Source organism: Pantherophis guttatus, chromosome 2 (assembly GCF_059756535.1).
Source record: "Pantherophis guttatus breed Tessera chromosome 2, ASM5975653v1, whole genome shotgun sequence".
NCBI lineage: Eukaryota > Metazoa > Chordata > Lepidosauria > Squamata > Colubridae > Pantherophis > Pantherophis guttatus.
Window position 1 is genome coordinate 10,460,290 of NC_142064.1, and position 19,326 is coordinate 10,479,615.

Here is a 19,326-nt window from a genome sequence, read left to right on the forward strand (position 1 = left end):
TGTGCTGACTCCCCCAGATGCTTCCCCAGATACCTCTCCAGATGTCAGCTCAGGGTGGGGAGGATGAGCCAGTTCCTAGCACATCAGGAGGGGAGTTGGTCAATGGCTCTAAGCAGCCATCTGAGAGGAACAGCTGCAGCAGGACAGCCCTGAGGCTTCAGGTGGGAAAGCATGCAGCTGGTCAGGGATGAGGAAGAGGAACTGTCTGCTGTGCTTGATCCAAGAACACATGGGACAGAGAAAAGGCAGGAGCAGCGAAGGTCAGCCAGATTACTCACGAGGAGGAAGCCTTGTCCTTCTTGGTGGGCTTGCACCAGAAGCTGCCTATTTAGCACAGCAGACAGAGGGAGGCGATGCTGGGAACAATTATGATCATTTCCTGGCAGTGTGTTTTCTGGTTGTTGTGATTCCTGCCTCCCTTTGGATTGACAACCGTGCCTTGGCTTGGATCATAACTCGTGAACCCTCTTGCGTTGTGGATTTTAATTTTGCCTGGTGGGTTTATTTTGATTGGGAAACTTTTCAAGTGCCTTGTGGACTCATTGGCCCAGTATTGGTCTGCTTGTGACTGGACTTACTTGGAACAGTTCTGGGGTTTTGGTGAAGGGAATTGCTGGGGGATATTAATAAACCCACTAAACCAGGGGTGAAATGCTCCCGGTTAGGTCCGGTTCGCCCAAACCGGTAGTGAAAAAGGCTACTGGTTCACTAAACTGGTAGTAAAAAATGTTTTAAAAAAAGTTTCGACAATCAGCTGAGCAACGCGCGATCGACAGAACTTTTTTTTTTACTTTTTTAGCATTTTTTTTTACTACCGGTTCGCCCGAGTAGATTGTAAAAAAATGCTTTTGAAAGTTAAAAAAAAGGCTCCGAAGATTGAGCGCCACAACTGATCACACACACACACACATACACACACACACACGCTGTTCTACTTATCCCATGCCTCCTTTTGGCATGCATTGTGCGCACCTCACAATGCAGTGTGCATTTGGTGTGCAGCACGCATGCACAGCTAGCGAACCGGTAGTAAACCGGTTCAGATTTCACCACTGCACTAAACCCTGGTTACGTGTGTGTGAGTGGGACAGCACACTTAGGTACCATAATCAATGCTAGAAGAATGTGGTGTGGAGGAGGAAGAGGAGGGGGAGAGGGAGGAGGACTGTTGGGCCCTTGGTGATCTTTGTTGTTTTCTTGGTGAGATTTCATTTTCCAAACTAGGCAACATCATCAATGCCAGGGAGTGGGGTTTGTTCTCTGTTTATATACATATATAAGAGAACAAACACTCTTCCCTTCTAGCACTGATGATGTTGTTGTGGCCCGCCGGCAGCCAGTGGAGCTGGCAGCAGAATCGGACAGTGAGGAGTTTGGGGAGGAACATGAGCCAGTCCTGGGGGCTGGAGAAAGCTCGGACGAGGGCTCTGCATTGGAGGCAGAGAGGGAGTGTTTTGGCCCCCCAGCGGCCTGCGCGGATCGTGGCTGATCCCGACGACGAGGAGGCTGGTGTGGTGTCGCGCCAGCAGCCGGCGCAGCCGGCGCTCACGTTGGACAGTGAGGAGGCTGAAGAGGATGTGGTGCCAAAGACAGAGACTCAGCCAGGGCCTTCAGAACCTCCAGAGGCTCCTTCAAGTGGAGAGAGCAAAGTGGAGGAGCGTCTCCTCAATGCTCGAGCATGCAGGGCTGCCAAAAGGCAGGAGTGGCTACTCAGGAGGAGGAGGTCTCCTCAAGAGTAAGGCTTGAGGATAATTGGCCACTCCCTTAGCCGATTTAAGTCAAACATGGGTTAGTAAGTTTCTTGCTGGAAACAACTTGTAATTATCATCAGAGCATTTTTGGAAAAGTCTTATCGTATCTTGTTTTCTGGGCTGGTTGCCAACCTTTGCCGGACTTTGGTTTATTCTTGCTACTTAATAAATTTGATAAGGACCGTTGGTGTGTGTCAATATCCTCGGGAATCCGGAGCTGGGGCAGAACAAGGAGTTAGACAGCAGCAAGGCAGAGGAACAGCTGGAGCCCGTTCCCAGTGTGCGCATGCGCAGAGCTGCCAAAAGACAAGAAAGCAGGGTCGACTCGGGAGTAAAAGCCACACCTTGGAGGTGATTGGCCCCTCCCATAGGAAACAAAAGAGGAGTGAACAGGGAGTGGGCTTTTGTAGGAAACAATTTGTTCATTCCGTGATTCTGAGAGACTCTGTGCCGGGTTTTGCCTTGTACTGCGGTTGGAAACAAGTTACGTGGCAGCTTGCCAAACAAGATAAGGTGTGTTGAGAAATATTCCTTTTGAAAAACTGTTTGGACAAGCCTGGCTGACTGTGAATGAACGTCGTTCACAGTTGTGTAAATAAAAGAGGTTTTGCCAGTAATTCCTGCCTCCTGCTTGTTAAGGGGTCGATTGGCGGCCCCCAGGGGGAGGGCCTTCTCTGTGGGGGCACCCACTATCTGGAACGAGCTCCCCCCAGAGATACGGAGGATCCCGGATCTGTGCACTTTCCGCCGTGCTCTTAAGACTCTCCTATTCCAGCAAGCCGGCCTGGCCTAATTTTCTCCCCTGTTTTAAAATTCTTTTAAATCGAAATTTTAATCTGTTTTAAATTATTGGGATTTTTTTAATTGTCTCGGGCTAAATTATTTAATCTGGTTTTAACTATGTTCTTAACTTTTGTATCTATGTATTTTATTTTGTGCCTGTTCACCGCCCTGAGTCCTTCGGGAGTAGGGCGGTATATAAATCTAATAAAACAAACAAACAAACAAACAAGGGAGCTTGGGTCAGAACAGAACAGATGTTACCTAGTTGGGTAATGAAACTTTCCACAAGAAAAAGGAGCCTTGATAGTACAGTGGTCTAAGCACCCTGTTATTAACACAGCTGCCTGCAATTTACTGCAGGTTCGAATCTCGCCAAGGCTCAAGGTTGACTCAGCCTTCCATCCTTTCTAAGGTAGGTGAAATGGGGACCCAGTTTGTGGGTGCAATAAGCTGACTTTGTATAAATATACAAAAGTATGAAGGCTATTGCTTAGCACATTGTAATGGCTCTCTACCTAAGGGACTACGGTTATGGCCAGCAGGCATTAAGGCAAAAGATTAGCCAGATGTCTTGGATATGTGGCTGAATGTCCTAGTACCCGAGAAGATCCTGATTCGTATTGTATACCTGTAGCACGGGAATTCTTGAGCCTCACTTTCTGGTTGTCCATCTTCCCTCACTATCACTTTGGCAAGGTGCCAGCCACTGCTTCCTCCTTTGCCGTCATGCCCTATTCTCACCCTGCTCACCTGCTTCAGGTGGACGGCTTCAATGATGAATTCGTCAGCCTTGATAGAAGGGGGAAAAAAGAAAGAAAGAAAGAAAGGGTTAAAATGGCAGGCAGAAGGGTCAAGTTCAGGGGTGGGGCTGCTGGGGGTTCGCAGGGGTTCAGGAGAACCTCTAGCTAAGATTCTGTGCAGTTCAGAAAACCCCCAAATCCCACTCCTGGCTGGCCACTCCCACCCTGCCCCACCCCTCCCGTTTTGGATGCAGGTAAGTGCAGGGCATACACAGAGGCTCAGGGAGGATGAAAAATGGGCCTACCGGAAATTCGGGAAGACCAGAAACGGGCCCGTTTCTGGCCTCCAGAGGGCCTCCGGAGCCTGGGGAGGCCATTTTTGCCCTCCTGGAGGCTCAAGGAAAGCCTCCGGAGCCCGGGGAGGGCAAAAACACCCCCCCCCTCCGCTGTGGTGCAAGAGGCCGACTAGGCCACAACCACTATGGCCACGCCCACCCAGCAACTGGGCAGAGAACCCCTTGCTAAAAATTTTGACGCCCACTCCTGGTCAAGTTCCACAGGCATTTGTTCCAGAGAGCTAGAGAAGTGGATAAAGATCAAGGAAAACGTTCCTTGAGTTGCCTTAAGCGATGGAGCCTGCCTCACTCGTACCATCTGTGAAATGGGAAACATAACAGCCCATTTCCAAGAGATGTTAACCACCCCATACTTCAATATCGTCAGCCATCCTTTGCAGCTCTCCCCCCCTCCCCCAAACAAGGCTGAAATACAGCTAGTCCTCAAATTACAACCACAATTGAGGCCAACATGTCTGTCGCTAAGTGAAGCAGTTGTTCAGTGAGTTTTGCCCTATTTTTATGACCTTCCTTGCCACAGTTGTTCAGTAAATCACTGCAGTTGTTAAGTTAGTGACACGGTTGTTAAGTGGATCTGGCTTCCCCGTTGACTTTGCTTGCCAGAAGGTCGCAAAAGGGGATCCCATGACCCTGGGACACTGAGGTCGTCATAAATGCGAGTCATTTACCCAGCATCTAGTTACTAAGTCTGCACGACTATTAATCTTCTCATCGTTCCTATCACCCATCTCCTCCCACTTATGACTGTATGACTGTAACCTTGTTGCTGGTATCCTTATGATTTATATTGACTGTTTCCCTATGACTATCATTGAGTGTTGTACCTTATGATTCTTGACGAATGTATCTTTTCTTTTATGTACACTGAGAGCGTATGCACCAAAGACAAATTCCTTGTGTGTCCAATCACACTTGGCCAATAAAGAATTCTAATTCTGTTCTATCTGAATTTTGATCACACGATCATGGAGATATTGCAATGGTCACAATTTGTGAAAAACGGTCATAAGTCACTTTTTTTCCAATACTGTTGTAATGTACTGTTGGCCACTAAATGAATGGTTGTAAGTCAAGGACTTATCTGTAGAAAACTGGCCGCCAGGTTAAAAAAAAAAAAGGAAAGTTGCTTATTCCATTCATTTTCGTAGCAGCCACAATTGCAAGAAGGGGGTGGGAGGGGCATTTTGCATGGTGGGAAACATTGAAAGCCGTCCCTGCCTGGGAGGATTTAAGAATGCCTCCTGGGGCTGCCCTAAGTACAGAAGAACAAGCCCCCACTCCCTCCTTCGCTTGCCAGGGTCAGCCAAATGCCCCTCAGGTAGTTTTCAGATATGTGTCTTCCACACAACAGAAATTGCAATCCAATTGTTATTTCCAAGGTGAATTTGCAGGCTCCCTTGGGATGACTGGATATAGTCTCCATGTAATTTTAAAATCTCTGCAAGCAAGCGGTTCAAACCTCTGGCAGGAATGAACGAACCCTCCTGTCGGAAATGTGCAATGGGGGGGGAGAGTGGGAGGGAGGGAGGGAAAGAGAGAGAGGGAGAGGGAGAAAGGAGGAGGGAGGGAGAGAGAGACAGGCAGACAGAGAGAGGGAGGGAGGGAGAGGGAGAAAGGAGGGAGGGAGACACAGGGAGGGAGAGAGAGACAGGCGGACAGAGAGAGGAGGGAGGGAGAGGGAGAAAGGAGGGAGGGAGACACAGGGAGGGAGAGAGAGACAGGCAGACAGAGAGAAGGAGGGAGGGAGAGGGAGGGAGGGAGAAAGGCGAGAGGGACAGAGAGGGAGAGAGAGACAGGCAGAGAGAGGAGGGAGGGACAGGGAGGGAGGGACAGGGAGAAAGGAGGGAGGGACAGGGAGGGAGGGAGAGACAGGCAGACAGAGAGAGTAGGGAGGGAGAGGGAGGGAAGGAGCGAGGGAGAAGGAGAAAGAAGGAGGAAGGGAGAGACAGAGGGAGGAGGAGAGCTACATACAGAGAAAGAAGGAGGGAGGGAGAGGGAGGGAAGGAAGGAGAGAGAGGGAGGGAGAAAGAAGGAGAGAGGGAAAGAGAGTCGGTGGGGGAGACAGAAGGGGAGGAAAGAAAGGAGGGAGAGAGAAAGAGAGAGAGGGAGAGAGACTGACTTACACTGCCTTTCTCAAACTTATTAACAGTGTTCACACTATTCTGGAGCACCCGGTCCCCCGTGTCTCCATGCTGCCCGATGAGACATGCAAAAACATTGGCATCGGTCCCGCTTCCACTCACTGTCCCGGTGCACACGGTCAGTCGATACTTGATTACTGCAAATGAAGAAGTCCACCAATGAAGTCAAGCATCTTGAGATTATGTGCAACTTTGCTTTCTCTACCTCTCCAGAATAAATTCCCCTTTTCTCATACGCCAGTCTTCAATGTCCCCCATAATACCACTGACAGAGGGAGAGAGAGAGAAAGACAGAGAAGATAGATCATATATATATATATATATATATATATATATATATATATATATATATATATATATATATATATATATATATATATATATATATATATATATATATATATATATGTATATGTATATGTATATATATATATATATAGAGAGAGAGAGAGAGAGAGAGAGACAGAGAGACAGAGAGACAGAGAGAGAGAGAGAGAGAGAGACAGAGACAGAGACAGAGACAGAGACAGAGACAGAGAGAGAGAGAGAGAGAGAGAGAGAGAGAGAGATGGATGATAGATAGATAGTTGATAGATGATAAAATCAGGGTGGATTTGATTTAAATTGAGTTGATTTAAATCACAATTTAAATCATGATTTAAATCACTAGTAAAAAGGCTTGATTTAAATCAACTCAATTTAAATCATAATTTTTAAAGAGCAACTGTCATCTCTGCTACTCCTTTGACCCACTGTTGACTCACCGATAGTCCCAGTGTTGCAGAATATACAGCCTTGTGCTACATAACTAAGCTCCATTTCATGCTGAATAAACTAAATTATTTATGTATCTTAAATAGAAAACTATCTTACGATAGATTTTTTACCCCAAAAGTTTTTTATTAAAATAAATTCGATAAAAATCAAAAAAATCCGATTTAAATCAAAAAAATCTGGTTTGTTTTTTTTAAAAAAATCATTGATTTTTTTTCCATCCTGGATAAGATAGCTAGATAATAGATAGATAGATAGATAGATAGATAGATAGATAGATAGATAGATAGATAGATAGATAGATAGATAGATAGATAGATACATAGATAGATGATAGATAGACAGACAAACAGACAGACAGACGGAGGATTGAACATCTTTTTGAGAACTCGGACTCTGGTCGGGTATGGCAAGGCCTGTGACAAATCACGGGGCAGAGCAATAAAAATAGTTTGTCTAGCAGTAGTGACTCTTTGGCTGAGCAGCTAAATCAATTCTTCAGGCGTTTTGAGGTGAAAACAGGAACGACCATCATTCCAGCATCTAGTACACCATCAACATCTACCATCGATAGACAACCGCTTCTACTGCAGATCTCTGATGTGTGAGGCGCTTTCCAGAATGTTAATATCCGGAAGGCAGCTGGGCCCGATGGAATCATGGGACGAGTTGTCAGGGTCTGCGCTGCAGAGCTAGCTGGAGGGTTCACTGATATTTTCAATCTATCCCTGTCGCAGTGTGTTAGGATATGGTTTGAGCCTAACAAGTTGTCCAGACGATATATGTGTTCTGTGACTTTAATATGAATATGTATTGTGTGACTTTAAAGTTTTCCTGCTGATTCATTGTAATGCTGAGTCATGCTGTAATTAGATAATCACTAGTTGTAAACGTATTTAAGAAAGGTACTGTAATGTATTCAGCTGATGATATGCTACCATAGTGTGTGGAGTTGCTACCATTGTGCTATCATCGGGTGGATGGATCTGCTACCATCGTGGTTTGTGAACCAGAGTGAGTTTGTTATTCTAACCAACTACTGTTTGTGTGGTAAGAAGATTTTTGTATCACTGGACTGATTTAACTGGCAAAGACTTGGATTGATTTAAAGACTATGAGATTGTTTTTTCACTATAAAGTAAACTTTTGATAAACCAGTTTGCACATCTCTTATTCATTGCTCTCAGCAACGTTTCTCTGTGCTCTACACTCTGCTGTTTGGTAACACAACAACAATACCCTTAACACAGTGCTCTATCGCTACCTGCTTGAAGACATCCATTATAGTGCCAGTCCCTAAGCAGACAGTAGTGGTATCTCTTAATGATTATAGACCAGTAGCTTTAACATCTGTTGTCATGAAATGTTTTGAGAGGCTGGTGCTGAACTATATTAAGGCTAGTCTTTCATCTACTTTGGACCAGTGGTGAAATCTAAAATTTGTTACTACCAGTTCTGTGGGCATGGCTAGGTGGGGGTGGGTGGGTAATGTGACTGGGTGGGCATGGCCAATTTTTTTTTTTAAACTTTTAAAACTATTTTTCTACAACCTCTTCGGTGAAAAGGTTGTAAAAAAATGCTTTCAAAAGGCTCTGCCGATCCCAGCTGAGTTGCCTGATCGGCCGAGATTTTTTTTCTTTTAAATGCCTCTGCCGATCAGGCAACTCAGCTTAGATCGTCAGAGGCATTTAAAAGAAAAAAAGGGTTTTTTTTTCTTTTAAAAGCCTTTGATGATCGCAGCTGAGCCGCACGAACATCAGAGGCTTTTTTGTTTTTTACTTTTAAAAGCATTTTTTAGGCCGAAGAGGTTGTAGAAAAACTGCTTTTAAAAGTTTTAAAAAAAGCCTCTGATGATTGTGCGGCTCAGTTGGGCATGGAGAGGGGGCAGGGATTTTTGCTACCAGTTCTCCGAACCACCCGCCTCCATCGTTACCAGATTGAGTGATCCGGTTCGAACCGGGAGCATTTCACCCCTGCTTTGGACCCATACCAATTTGCATATAGGAGTAATAGATCAACTGACGATCCTATGTCTCTTGTTGTCCATACTGTATTGAATCATTTGGAACAACAGGGAACATATGTGAGGCTGTTATTTATGGATTATAGCTCTGCTTTTAACACTATTTCACCTAACGGGTTGTTTCTTAAAATGTCCAATTTGGGTATAAATCAGAGGAGTTGTTTGTGGATAAAGGATTTTCTGACAGATAGGCCACAGTCGGTAAGGATGGGATCTCACAATTCCTCTACTCTGATACTAAGCACAGGAGCCCCCCAGGGTTATGTACTAAGCCCTTTCCTTTATTCCTTGTATATGCATGACTGCACCCCATTGTATAACACCAACGCAATTATTAAATTTGCAGATGACACAACAGTGGTGGGGCTCATTAATAAGAACAATGAGTGTGCTTACAGGAAGAAAGTACAAGGGCTGACATTGTGATGTAAAGAAAATAATCTTATACTTAACACCAAAAAAACCTAAAGAATTTATAATTGACTTCAGGAGGAAGAGAGATGTACATTTACCATTGTACATAAATGGCGAGGAAGTGGAGAAGGTGGGTAGTTTTAAATTTCTGGGCATTTATATCTCGGAGGACCTCTCATGGACGATGAATGTTAACATGCTTGTGAAGAAGGCACAGAAAAGGCTGTACTTCCTGAGAATGCTCAGGAAGATAAATCTATCTCAGCATCTACTTCTGTCTACCATTGAGAGTGTCCTGACATACGGCATTCTTGCATGGTATGGGAGCAGCTCTGCAGCGGACAAAAAAACTCTACAGAGAATCATTAAAACTGCCAAGAATATCATCGGGCTCCAGCTACCACATCTTCGAATCTCGCTGTTTGAGGAAGTTGCACAACATTCTCAGAGACTCTTCCCATCCTGCTTACAATCTTTTTGGACTGTTACCTTCTGGCAGAAGATACCGAACAATTAAAACTCGGACCACACGTCTTCTGAATAGTTTTTATCCCAGAGCTATAATTGCACTCAACAATGAACTAAAGGGCCACCATCAGTGAGCTGTTGGACAGCATTACTTGGTCTGTTGTGTGGATGTTTGGGTGGTTTAGGGGTGGGGAATTTGTGGTGGGTGGGGGTGTGTTTGGGGATTGTTATGTGTGTTGGACCTGGTCTTTGGGTGTTAAGTGAATTTCGTTGTATGGGTATACTGTGTATACATGTACAATGACAATAAAGTTGTTGTTGTTGTTGTTGTTGTTGTTGTTGTTGTTGTTATTATTATTATTATTATTATTATTATATAGATAATAGATAGATAATAGATGGATAGATAGATAATAGATGGATGGATGAATAGATAGATAGATAGGAGCCTGAGTGGTGTAGGAGGCTAATGCCTCCTAAAGCAGCATTTAACATCCAGCTGCCTGCAATTACTGCGAGTTCAATTCTCACCAGGCTCAAAGTCGACTCAGCCTTCCATCCTTTCTAAGGTGGGTAAATTGAGGACCCAGTTTGTGGGGGCAATAAGCTGACTTTGTATAAATATACAAAAGTAGGAAGGCTATTGCTTAACGCATTGTAAGCCGCCCTGAGTCTCCGGAGAAGGGCGGCATATAAATCAATTTTTTTTTAAAAAGATAGATAGATAGATAGATAGATAGATAGATAGATAGATAGATAGATAGATAGATGTAAGGTAGATAGATGTACGGGGGAGAGAGAGAGAGAGAGAAATGGATGGCATAGAATGATAGAGAGAGGGGGAAAGAGAGGGGGGAGGGAGGGAGGGAGTGGGAGAGAGAAGAGAGACAGATCTTACAGTGATCAGCCCAATATCTTTTAGTGAACTTCCATGATTAAATCTCCCCAGTCCGATTTTAAGACCTTCCCAGTCATCATTTGCACACACACAATTAAAGACAACGTTGTGTTGAAAATATTCACCTGAAAACTATTGGAGAAGGTCGGGGGGGGGGAAACTGTTGTCTTTTTGATCATAGTTTCATTTGCATGAATACTGATAGTCATTAGCCACATTTTCGAAATTTTAAAGCAGGATCTGAACCCAGGATCTAAATGAGGTATGCAGATGTATGTAAATTGGGAAATCCACAGGAATCCTATTGCTGGACTTTGGCTCTCTCTTGTCCTTAACCAAAGCTCTGGGGGACAATAAGAGACGCATGGAAATTTGTGCCAAAGGAAGAGAAGCTTCCATTCACTGTTCAAATCTCCCATTTTACAAACTTTGGCAGTTAACCAGCCCGAATTCCGCCTGTACGGAGCTATGCAGCTACAGTCTTAAAAACTGAAGTAAAACTTCGGCTTTATGGAAGTTGGCAAACAGCCCCCGACGGAGGAACGTGCATCGTTCCTCGCAGTCAGCCACTTCACACAGTGGATTAAAAATAACCTTCATCAAAGGCTGGTTTGACACTTTAATCATAACATTTGCAATTGTAATCATCCCAATAACATCTTAAGAAGCTCCCCTCTGCATACAGATCCGTGGGCAGGTTGGTGCCGGACAGCTGCAGGGGGGTAAACATCCACCAACTTTTCAAGTGCAAATAAAGCAAGATTGAGAGCTTTGGGGGATCCTCGTCCTTTCCCATTCCAAAGAACTTGACCAAAGAAGACAATCTAAGAAATAGAATAGAATAACAGAGTTGGAAGGGACCTTAGAGGTCTTCTAGTCCAACCCCCTGCTTAGGCAGGAAACCCTACACCACTTCAGACAAATGGTTATTTAACATCTTCTTAAAATCTTCCAGTGATGGAGCCCCCACAACTTCTGGAGGCAAGTTGTTCCACTGATTAATTGTTCTCACTGTCAGGAAATTTCTCCTTAGTTCTAAGTTGCTTCTCTCCTTGATGAATTTCCACCCATTGCTTCTTGTCCTATCTTGAGGTGCTTTGGAGAATAGCTTGACTCCCTCTTCTTTGGGGCAGCCCCTGAGATATTGGAACTTCTACAGGCAGTCCTCGACGTACGACCACAACTGAGCCCAAAACATCTGTGCTCAGCAAAGATAGTTGTTAAGTGAGTTTTGCCCCATTTTACAACCTCCCCTGCCACAGTTGTTAAGTGAATCACTGCAGTTGTTAAATTAGTAACGTGGTTGTTAATTGAATCCGGCTTCCCTGCTGGCTTTGCTTGTCTGAAGTTTGCCAAAGTTGATCATGTGACCCTGGGACATTGCATTGAACCAGTGGCCAAGGGTCTGAATTTTGATCACATGACTATGGGGATGTGACCACACAATAGAACCACACAACGGTTGTAAGTGTGAAAAATGATCGTAAGTGACGTTTTTCCAGGGCTGTTGTAACTTTGAATGGTCACCAAATGAATGGTCTTAAGTTGAGGACGACCTATAATATTTTAATATTGTTTTAAAATGTTTTAATCTTTTAAGTATTTTTCACCTGCTTTTATAATCTGTAAGCCATCCAGAGTCACTTTGTAGGGGGGATGGGAAACATAGAAATTTAATAAATAGATATAGATGATAGATAGATAGATAGATAGATAGATAGATAGATAGATAGATAGATAGATAGATAGATAGATAGATAGATAGGATGATAGATAGATAGATAGATAGATAGATAGATAGATAGATAGATAGATAGATAGATAGATAGATAGATAGATAGATAGATAGATAGATATGGAGAGGGGGAGAGAGAAAGAGAGAGATAAGATAGAGAGATGAGATAGAGGGGGGATAGATGGATAGATAGATAGATAGATAGATAGATAGATAGATAGATAGATAGATAGATAGATAGATAGATAGATAGATAGATAGATATGGAGAGGGGGAGAGAGAGAGAGAGAGATAAGATAAAGAGAGATGAGATAGAGGGGGGATAGATGGATAGATAGATAGATAGATAGATAGATAGATAGATAGATAGATAGATAGATAGCAGTGGTGGGTTTCAATATTTTTTATTTACCGGTTCTGTGGGCGTGACTTGGTGGGTGTGGTATGGATTGGTGGGCATGGCTTGTTGGGTGTGGCAGGGGAAGGACACTGTAAAATCTCCATTCCCTCCCAATCAGTTGGGACTTGGGAAGTAGAGCATAGATGGGGGCAGGGCCAGTCACAATTTTTACTACTGGTTCTCCGAACTACTCAAAATTTCTGCTACCAGTTTTCCAGAACTGGCCAGAACCTGCTGAAACCACCTCAGATAGATAGATAGATAGATAGATAGATAGATAGATAGATAGATAGATAGATAGATAGATAGATAGATAGATAGATAGATAGATAGATAAGAGAGAGAGAGATGTACGGTAGATAGATATAGATGGATAGATAGATAGATGAGAGAGAGAGAGAGAGATGTACGGTAGATAGATATAGATGGATAGATAGATAGATAGATAGATAGATAGATAGATAGATAGATAGATAGATAGGAAAGAGAGAGAGAGATGTACGGTAGATAGATATAGATAGATAGATGAGAGAGAGAGAGAGATGTACGGTAGATAGATATAGATGGATAGATAGATAGAAGACAGAGAGAGAGAGAGAGATAAGATAAAGAGAGAGAGATGAGAGGGGGGGATAGATGGAGAGAGAGAGAGAGGGAGGGAGAGGGAGAGAGAGAGAGGGAGAGATCATTGGCATAATGCTAAGTCAGGGAAGGAATCTTCAGCATTGTTTAAACCAAGCAGGTTCACAGCTTCTCCTTCCTCCCTCTTTTTTCCTCACCTGGCATCACTTCGGCCACCAGTGGTCCTTCTGCGGCCAGCTCCCGCACAATTTCATTGTCATCCTCATTGATATCTAACCAACGCCCACAGTTGAAGGTGTACTTCTGCTTTGTCAGAGTTTTCAAAAGAGTGACCTTGAATAATTGGGAAAAAAAGCTGTGAGAATACATAACCCAATGATATATCAGGCGTATTTGGAATCTCATAGTACTTGGAAGGAGATGGTAACAAGGGGTTTATGTGAATAAAAACGGAGTTGAGGTGAATTGGGAAAACAGCAAAACGTTCCTTCTAAAATGTATTAGCATTCTCTTCTGTTAAGGGAGAACCTGAAGTCTTTGGTATTTAAACTGTTTGCACTTCAGATCTATTTAAGAAGTTTATATCATCTGTCTAATAAATCAGGACTTCCTTTCTGTTGGCCCAGGCTATAAGCTCACATCTGGATAAACATATAGGATTACACTGTAAGATTTTAAATCTCAAAACATTTAACTAGACAGCAGGTTACATGCACTTAGAGGGATTATTTCTGGGTAAACGTGCTTAAGACCAAGCTGAGGATGAATTTGCAAAACATTGCATCCTTGTTAATAATATTGTGGATCAAGAAAGAAAAGAAGAATCTTACCGTTAAACATCATCCTTTCCTCAGAGATGACAGCAACAGTAAACTAAGATTAATATGGTTAAGAATTATACAGTGGCTGAAGAGTTGGTAGTACCGTGTTTCCCCAAAAGTAAGACCTAACCAGAAAATAAGCCCTAGCACAATTTTTCAGGATGCTTGTAATGTAATGTAATGCTACCCCAAAAATAAACCCCAGTTAAGATCATCAGCCAGATGGATGCATTTAGTACTGTATTTCCCTGAAAATAAGACCTAACCAGAAAATAAGCCCTAATAATAGGAGGAGCCTGTTCCTAGTGCACACATGCGAAGAGCTGCCAGAAGGCAAGAGCACCTAAAGCAAAAAGGACGACTCAGAAGTAAGGCCAGGAGATGATTGGCCCCTCCCAAAAGGCTTAAAAGAGCAGCAACGGCTCTTGGGCTCTTTCTCGGAAAGCAACGTTGCTACATTTGTTTCTTGTTGGCATCTCTTGCTTCTGCACTTGGTGGGGTTTTGCCAAGAAAAGCCTTTGGCAGGCTGCCAAAGAAGACAAAGGTTTGTGATAAGGCCGAAGGACTGTTTAATTTGGACTAAGCTGAGAATAAAATAATTCTCAGCTGTTCTAATAAAATATGTTTGTTTAGGACTGATTGTGTCTGGTAATAACTACTTGGGCCTAGGACACAACACCTAGTGCCTCAACTTTGATTGTGTAACCACGGGGATGCTGCAAGTCATAAGTGTGAAAAACGGTCATAAGTCACTTTTTTCAGTGCCGTTGTAACTTTGAGCGGCCACTAAACGAATGGCTTGTAAGTTGTAGGACTTCTTTTTGCAATCCCCTTTGTCACTTTTTGCTGTTCTTGCTGACATCTGTCCCCATTTGTGCAACTACTTCTTCAAAATACAATGTTCCAAAGTGGACAAGTATGTCCATTCCAATGGCTCGAAGTGGATAATCAAGATTAGAAATGATACACCAGAGTTTTCAAATGGCAAAAGAGTCCTTAAGAGTAGAAAATCTGCTCGTTCTTGCTGAATATCAACCTGGGTCAGCGTTAGGAGTCACCTGTGAGCTCTCAAAAAACGATTAGTAATGCATTTGTGCTGTTATTACTGTTAGTGTGGCTTACTCTCCAAACAGTTCACTTCTGAAACGGCCTGTTTTTCTTCTTACCTTGTTGAGATGCCAGCCAGAAAAAGGACTCCGTTTCTCGTGCCATATCCGAACTTTGAATAACGTGCCCAGATCTGGGAGCTCAATCTATACAAATAAACACAACAGAATAACAACGTTGGGAGGGACCTTGGAGGTCTTCTAGTCCAACCCCCTGCTCAAGCAGGAGGCCATATACCCATTTCAGACAAATGGTTGTCCAATCTCTCCTTAAACGCCTCCAATGATGGAGCACCCAGAACTTCTGGAGGCCAGTTGTTCCACCGATTAATTGTTCTGTTTTGTTAAAGAGTCCTGGCTAGGTGGCTCAGTGGCTAAGACGCTGAGCTTGTCGATCAGAAAGGTCGGCAGTTCAGCAGTTCGAATCCCTAGTATAGGTCTCCTGCGTGAGCAGGGGGTTGGACTAGATGACCTCCAAGGCCCCTTCCAACTCTGTTACTGTTAAGGAAATTTCTCCTTAGTTTTAGGTTGCTAATCTCCTTAATTAGTTTCCACCCATTGCTTCTTGTCCTGCCCTCAGGTGCATACAATTTAACAGAATAATAGAGTTGGAAGCAACCTTAGAAGTCTTCTAGTCCAACCCGCTTCTCCAGCATGGAATATACCATTTCAGGCAAACATTTGTCCAGTCTCTTCTTAAAAATTCCAGTGTTGAAGTACCACAACTTCTGGAGACAAGCTGTTCCTATGGAAATGTCTCAGTTTTAGGACTAGAAGGTATACCTCTTAATATGCCTTCAATTGAATGTAACTAATCACCTTAAAACATCTAATCATCTTAAATCTTCTCATTTATTTATTTATTTATTTATTGATTTGTATACCGCCCTACTCCCGAAGGACTCAGGGCGGTGAACAGCCAAGCAATAAAATACATAAATACACAAAATTTAAAACCAGATAAAATCAAATTAAATCATTTTGGCCCAGACAGATTAAAACACCCCAATAATTTAAAAACAGATTAAAATTTACATATTAAAAGAGGGAGGAGATTAGGCCAAGTCCACTTGATGGAATAAAAAAGTCTTCTCATGTATGTAGAAGTTTATTGTTTGTGCTAAACCTTGAAACATGGTTCACAGTGTTGTCCCTTGAGGTACAAATGACCAGGCTCAAGTTATCCTACTTGAAGAATGACAGAATAACAGAGTTGGACCTTGGAGGTCTTCTAGTCCTCTAGTCTTCTAGCAGCCACAACTTCGGAAGGCAAGTCGTTCCACTGATTAATTGTTTTAACTGTCAGGAAATTTCTCCTTAGTTCCTTAGTTTCCATCCATTGCTTCTTGTCCTGCCTTCAGGTGCTTTGGCGAATAGGTTGACCCCACTCTTCTTTGTGGCAGCCCCTCAAATACTGGAACATTGCTATCATGTCACCCCTAATCCTTATTTTCAATACATTTAATGCAGGGGTGAAATGCTCCCGGTTCAGTCCGGATTGAGCAATCCGATAGCGATTGTAGCAGGTGGTTCGGAGAACCGGTAGTGATGGCGGCGCGAGGCTCCGCCCACCTGCCCGTGTGTTGTTACTTCCTGGTTTTAACCAGGAAGTAATGTGTTTTTTACCCTCTGCGCATGCGCAGAAGGCTTTGTGCATGTGCAGAGAGTCTGTGCACGGCATGTGCACTTCCAAACCGGTAAGGAAGGCATGTAGATTTCACCCCTGATTTAATGTACCCAATTCCTGCATATGTTTTAGTCTCCAATTACTTAATCATCTTTGTTGCTCTTCTCTGCACACTTTCTAGAGTCTCCACATCTTGTTTACATCATAGCAATAAAAACTGGACGCAGTGTTCCATGTGAGGTCTTACCAAGGCATTATAAAGTGGTATTAACACTTCACGTGATCTTGATTCCATCCCTCTCTTAATGCACCTAGAATTGCATTGGCTTTTTTTGGCAGCTGCCTTATTCATGGTAACATGTTTCTATCACAGGCACAGCAATGCTGGACCAGAAGAAAATGAACGTTTTCCATCAACTAATCAATGCATCAATCAATGTACTTTGATGGCATTAAATAATAAATCTATAGTTTATTAAAAAGTGCAAGGGTGGCCAACACTCACTAAAGGTTATGCGAGAATGTAGGGATGGTGCGAGGTGCAGCTGTCTTGTGAAATTGTGGGCATTAATTTTAATTTTAGTTGTAATAAAGGGAAATATTTGTAGCTCAGGGTTGAAATGAGGAGTCCTTGGGGCTCTCTGAGCTTGCTTGTAAGTAATCTTGGTTTGAAGTTTTATCAGCCTTTGGCTGAAGGAGAGAAGTAAATATTTTGGTGTTTTCACAGGGTTAAGATTATTTTAGGGACAACTGTTAAAATTGATAGCTGGGTTTGCACAATATGTGAACTAGATCCAGGTAAGTCCAGATGTGTAACTCACATTAATGTTAGATTCAAGAAATCAGGAACCAGGCTATAGTTCAAAAATACTACATGTTTTGGTCTCCACAATATAAAAAGAAATGTTGAGACTCTAGAAAGAGTGCAGAGAAGAGCAACAAAGATGATTAGGGGACTGGAGGCCAAAACATATAAAGAACAGTTGCTGGAATTGGGTATGTCTGGTTTGATGAAAAGAAGGACCAGGGGTGACATGATAGCAGTGTACCAATATCTCAGGGGCTGCCACAAAGAAGAGGGAGTCAAGCTATTCTCCAAAGCATCTGAGGGCAGGACAAGAAGCAACGGATAGAAACTGATCAAGAAGAGAAGCAACCTAGAAATAAGGAGAAATTTCCTGACACTTAGAACAATTAAATCAGTGGAACAACTTGCCTCCAGAAGTTGTGGGTGCTACAACATTGGAGGTTTTTAAGAAGCGATTTTTCTGAATTGGTATTGGGTTTCCTGCTTGAACAGGATATTGGAATAGAAAACCTGAAATTCCCTTTCAGCTCTGTTATTCTGTTGTTTTTTTGTAGATATTTCCTTACTCAAACTGGGTAACAGTGCCAATTTTAGGATTGTTGTTTTTTAAATGAAAGTAGACATCTGCCAGCGCCATTAACTGACGTCATTGAGCTAAAGGATTTCAGAATTATTGATTATGGCACAGAAAAAATTATATGAGAGGCAAATGCCCAGAATTGTATATCTTGGGGTAGATAATCTTTTTCTGCCTCCAACGGTTATATAGTAACAACACCAAAGTAAAAAGGACGGCTGGTTTTTGGTTTTGTTTTACTTTTAACACAAAATAGGTTATGTTTTCCAAGAAGCAATTGGAGGCTGCAAAATGGGTCAGGCTATTCATATGTGGCCTGTGAATATTCTGCATGCATGGAGAAAATGGTATCTTCTTATCCAAGCGTTTGGGTTTCAAACCTGAGGAATTCAGACCATTTATTTATTTATTTATTTATTTATTTATTTATTTATTTATTTATTTATTTATTTATTTATTTATTTATTTACTTAAATTTATATACCGCCCTGTCTTTGTATGACACACTATGTGCCACACAAAGACACACTGTGTGAATGTGAGGAACAACAATCCACCTGACATATCCAAAGGTACAAACAATGTCCTTCAACATTGATGGAGGAAGTCTTCATGTTGATGAGAGAAAATGCTATCGACATGGCCCAATGCACACACTTGAAAGTAAATCAGGAAGACTGTAATTGTGGAGTGTGTCTGACAAGAACAAAAAATGCTTATCTACAGGAAATATGCAGATGTAAATTGTCAGATGTAAATGCCTTATTCTCCAATGTGTAAATAATGTATATATGGAACATCAGAGGTTAACTTATTCTTTGGACTTTAATGTATTCATAACTTACCACTCCCATTCCTAACTCCACCCCTTGTATATATAAGGAGCCACCCTCACCATTCTCGTCGCTTCTATCTGTAAATATTCAGCGAATATAGAATGCCTGTTAAGAATAAAGAGAGATATATTTAAACCTCTAATCTTTATTATCATTATTGAGTCTGATCCTAAAAATATTGCAACAAGCTGGTAGCAGAGGATGGTTAATTGACTCAATAAAATAAACATGTATAAAAAAGAAATAGAAAGCAACAATCTCAGATCAGAGATACTGAGAATACTAAAAAGACAAAAGGATGACTACGATCTCATCGCGGACCTTCAAAATTTCTTGAAAGAAAACGAAGCAGCGAGAGAAAATAGCATCGAGACAACTGAATCCAAAGAAACAAAAACGGTGAGCGACCCATCTATAAAAGAAAAAATAACAAGAAGAAAGAACAGAGATCCCGCTCAAAATTTTGAATGGCAGCCATCTTGTCTT

The 19,326-nt window shown here is 42.4% G+C and overlaps 1 protein-coding gene across 1 annotated transcript in view; it reads right to left on the minus strand.

Moving 5' to 3' along the window:
- LOXHD1 (lipoxygenase homology PLAT domains 1) overlaps positions 1–19,326 on the minus strand; it is a 257,303-nt gene that overhangs the window by 165,300 nt on the left and 72,677 nt on the right. Inside the window, exons 12-15 of the mRNA XM_087885022.1 lie at positions 15,053–15,139; positions 13,263–13,398; positions 5,754–5,908; positions 3,163–3,323 (exon numbers count right to left, since the gene is read on the minus strand). Coding sequence (XP_087741148.1) covers positions 3,163–3,323; positions 5,754–5,908; positions 13,263–13,398; positions 15,053–15,139 — 539 coding nt within the window. The remainder of the gene's footprint in view (positions 1–3,162; positions 3,324–5,753; positions 5,909–13,262; positions 13,399–15,052; positions 15,140–19,326) is intronic.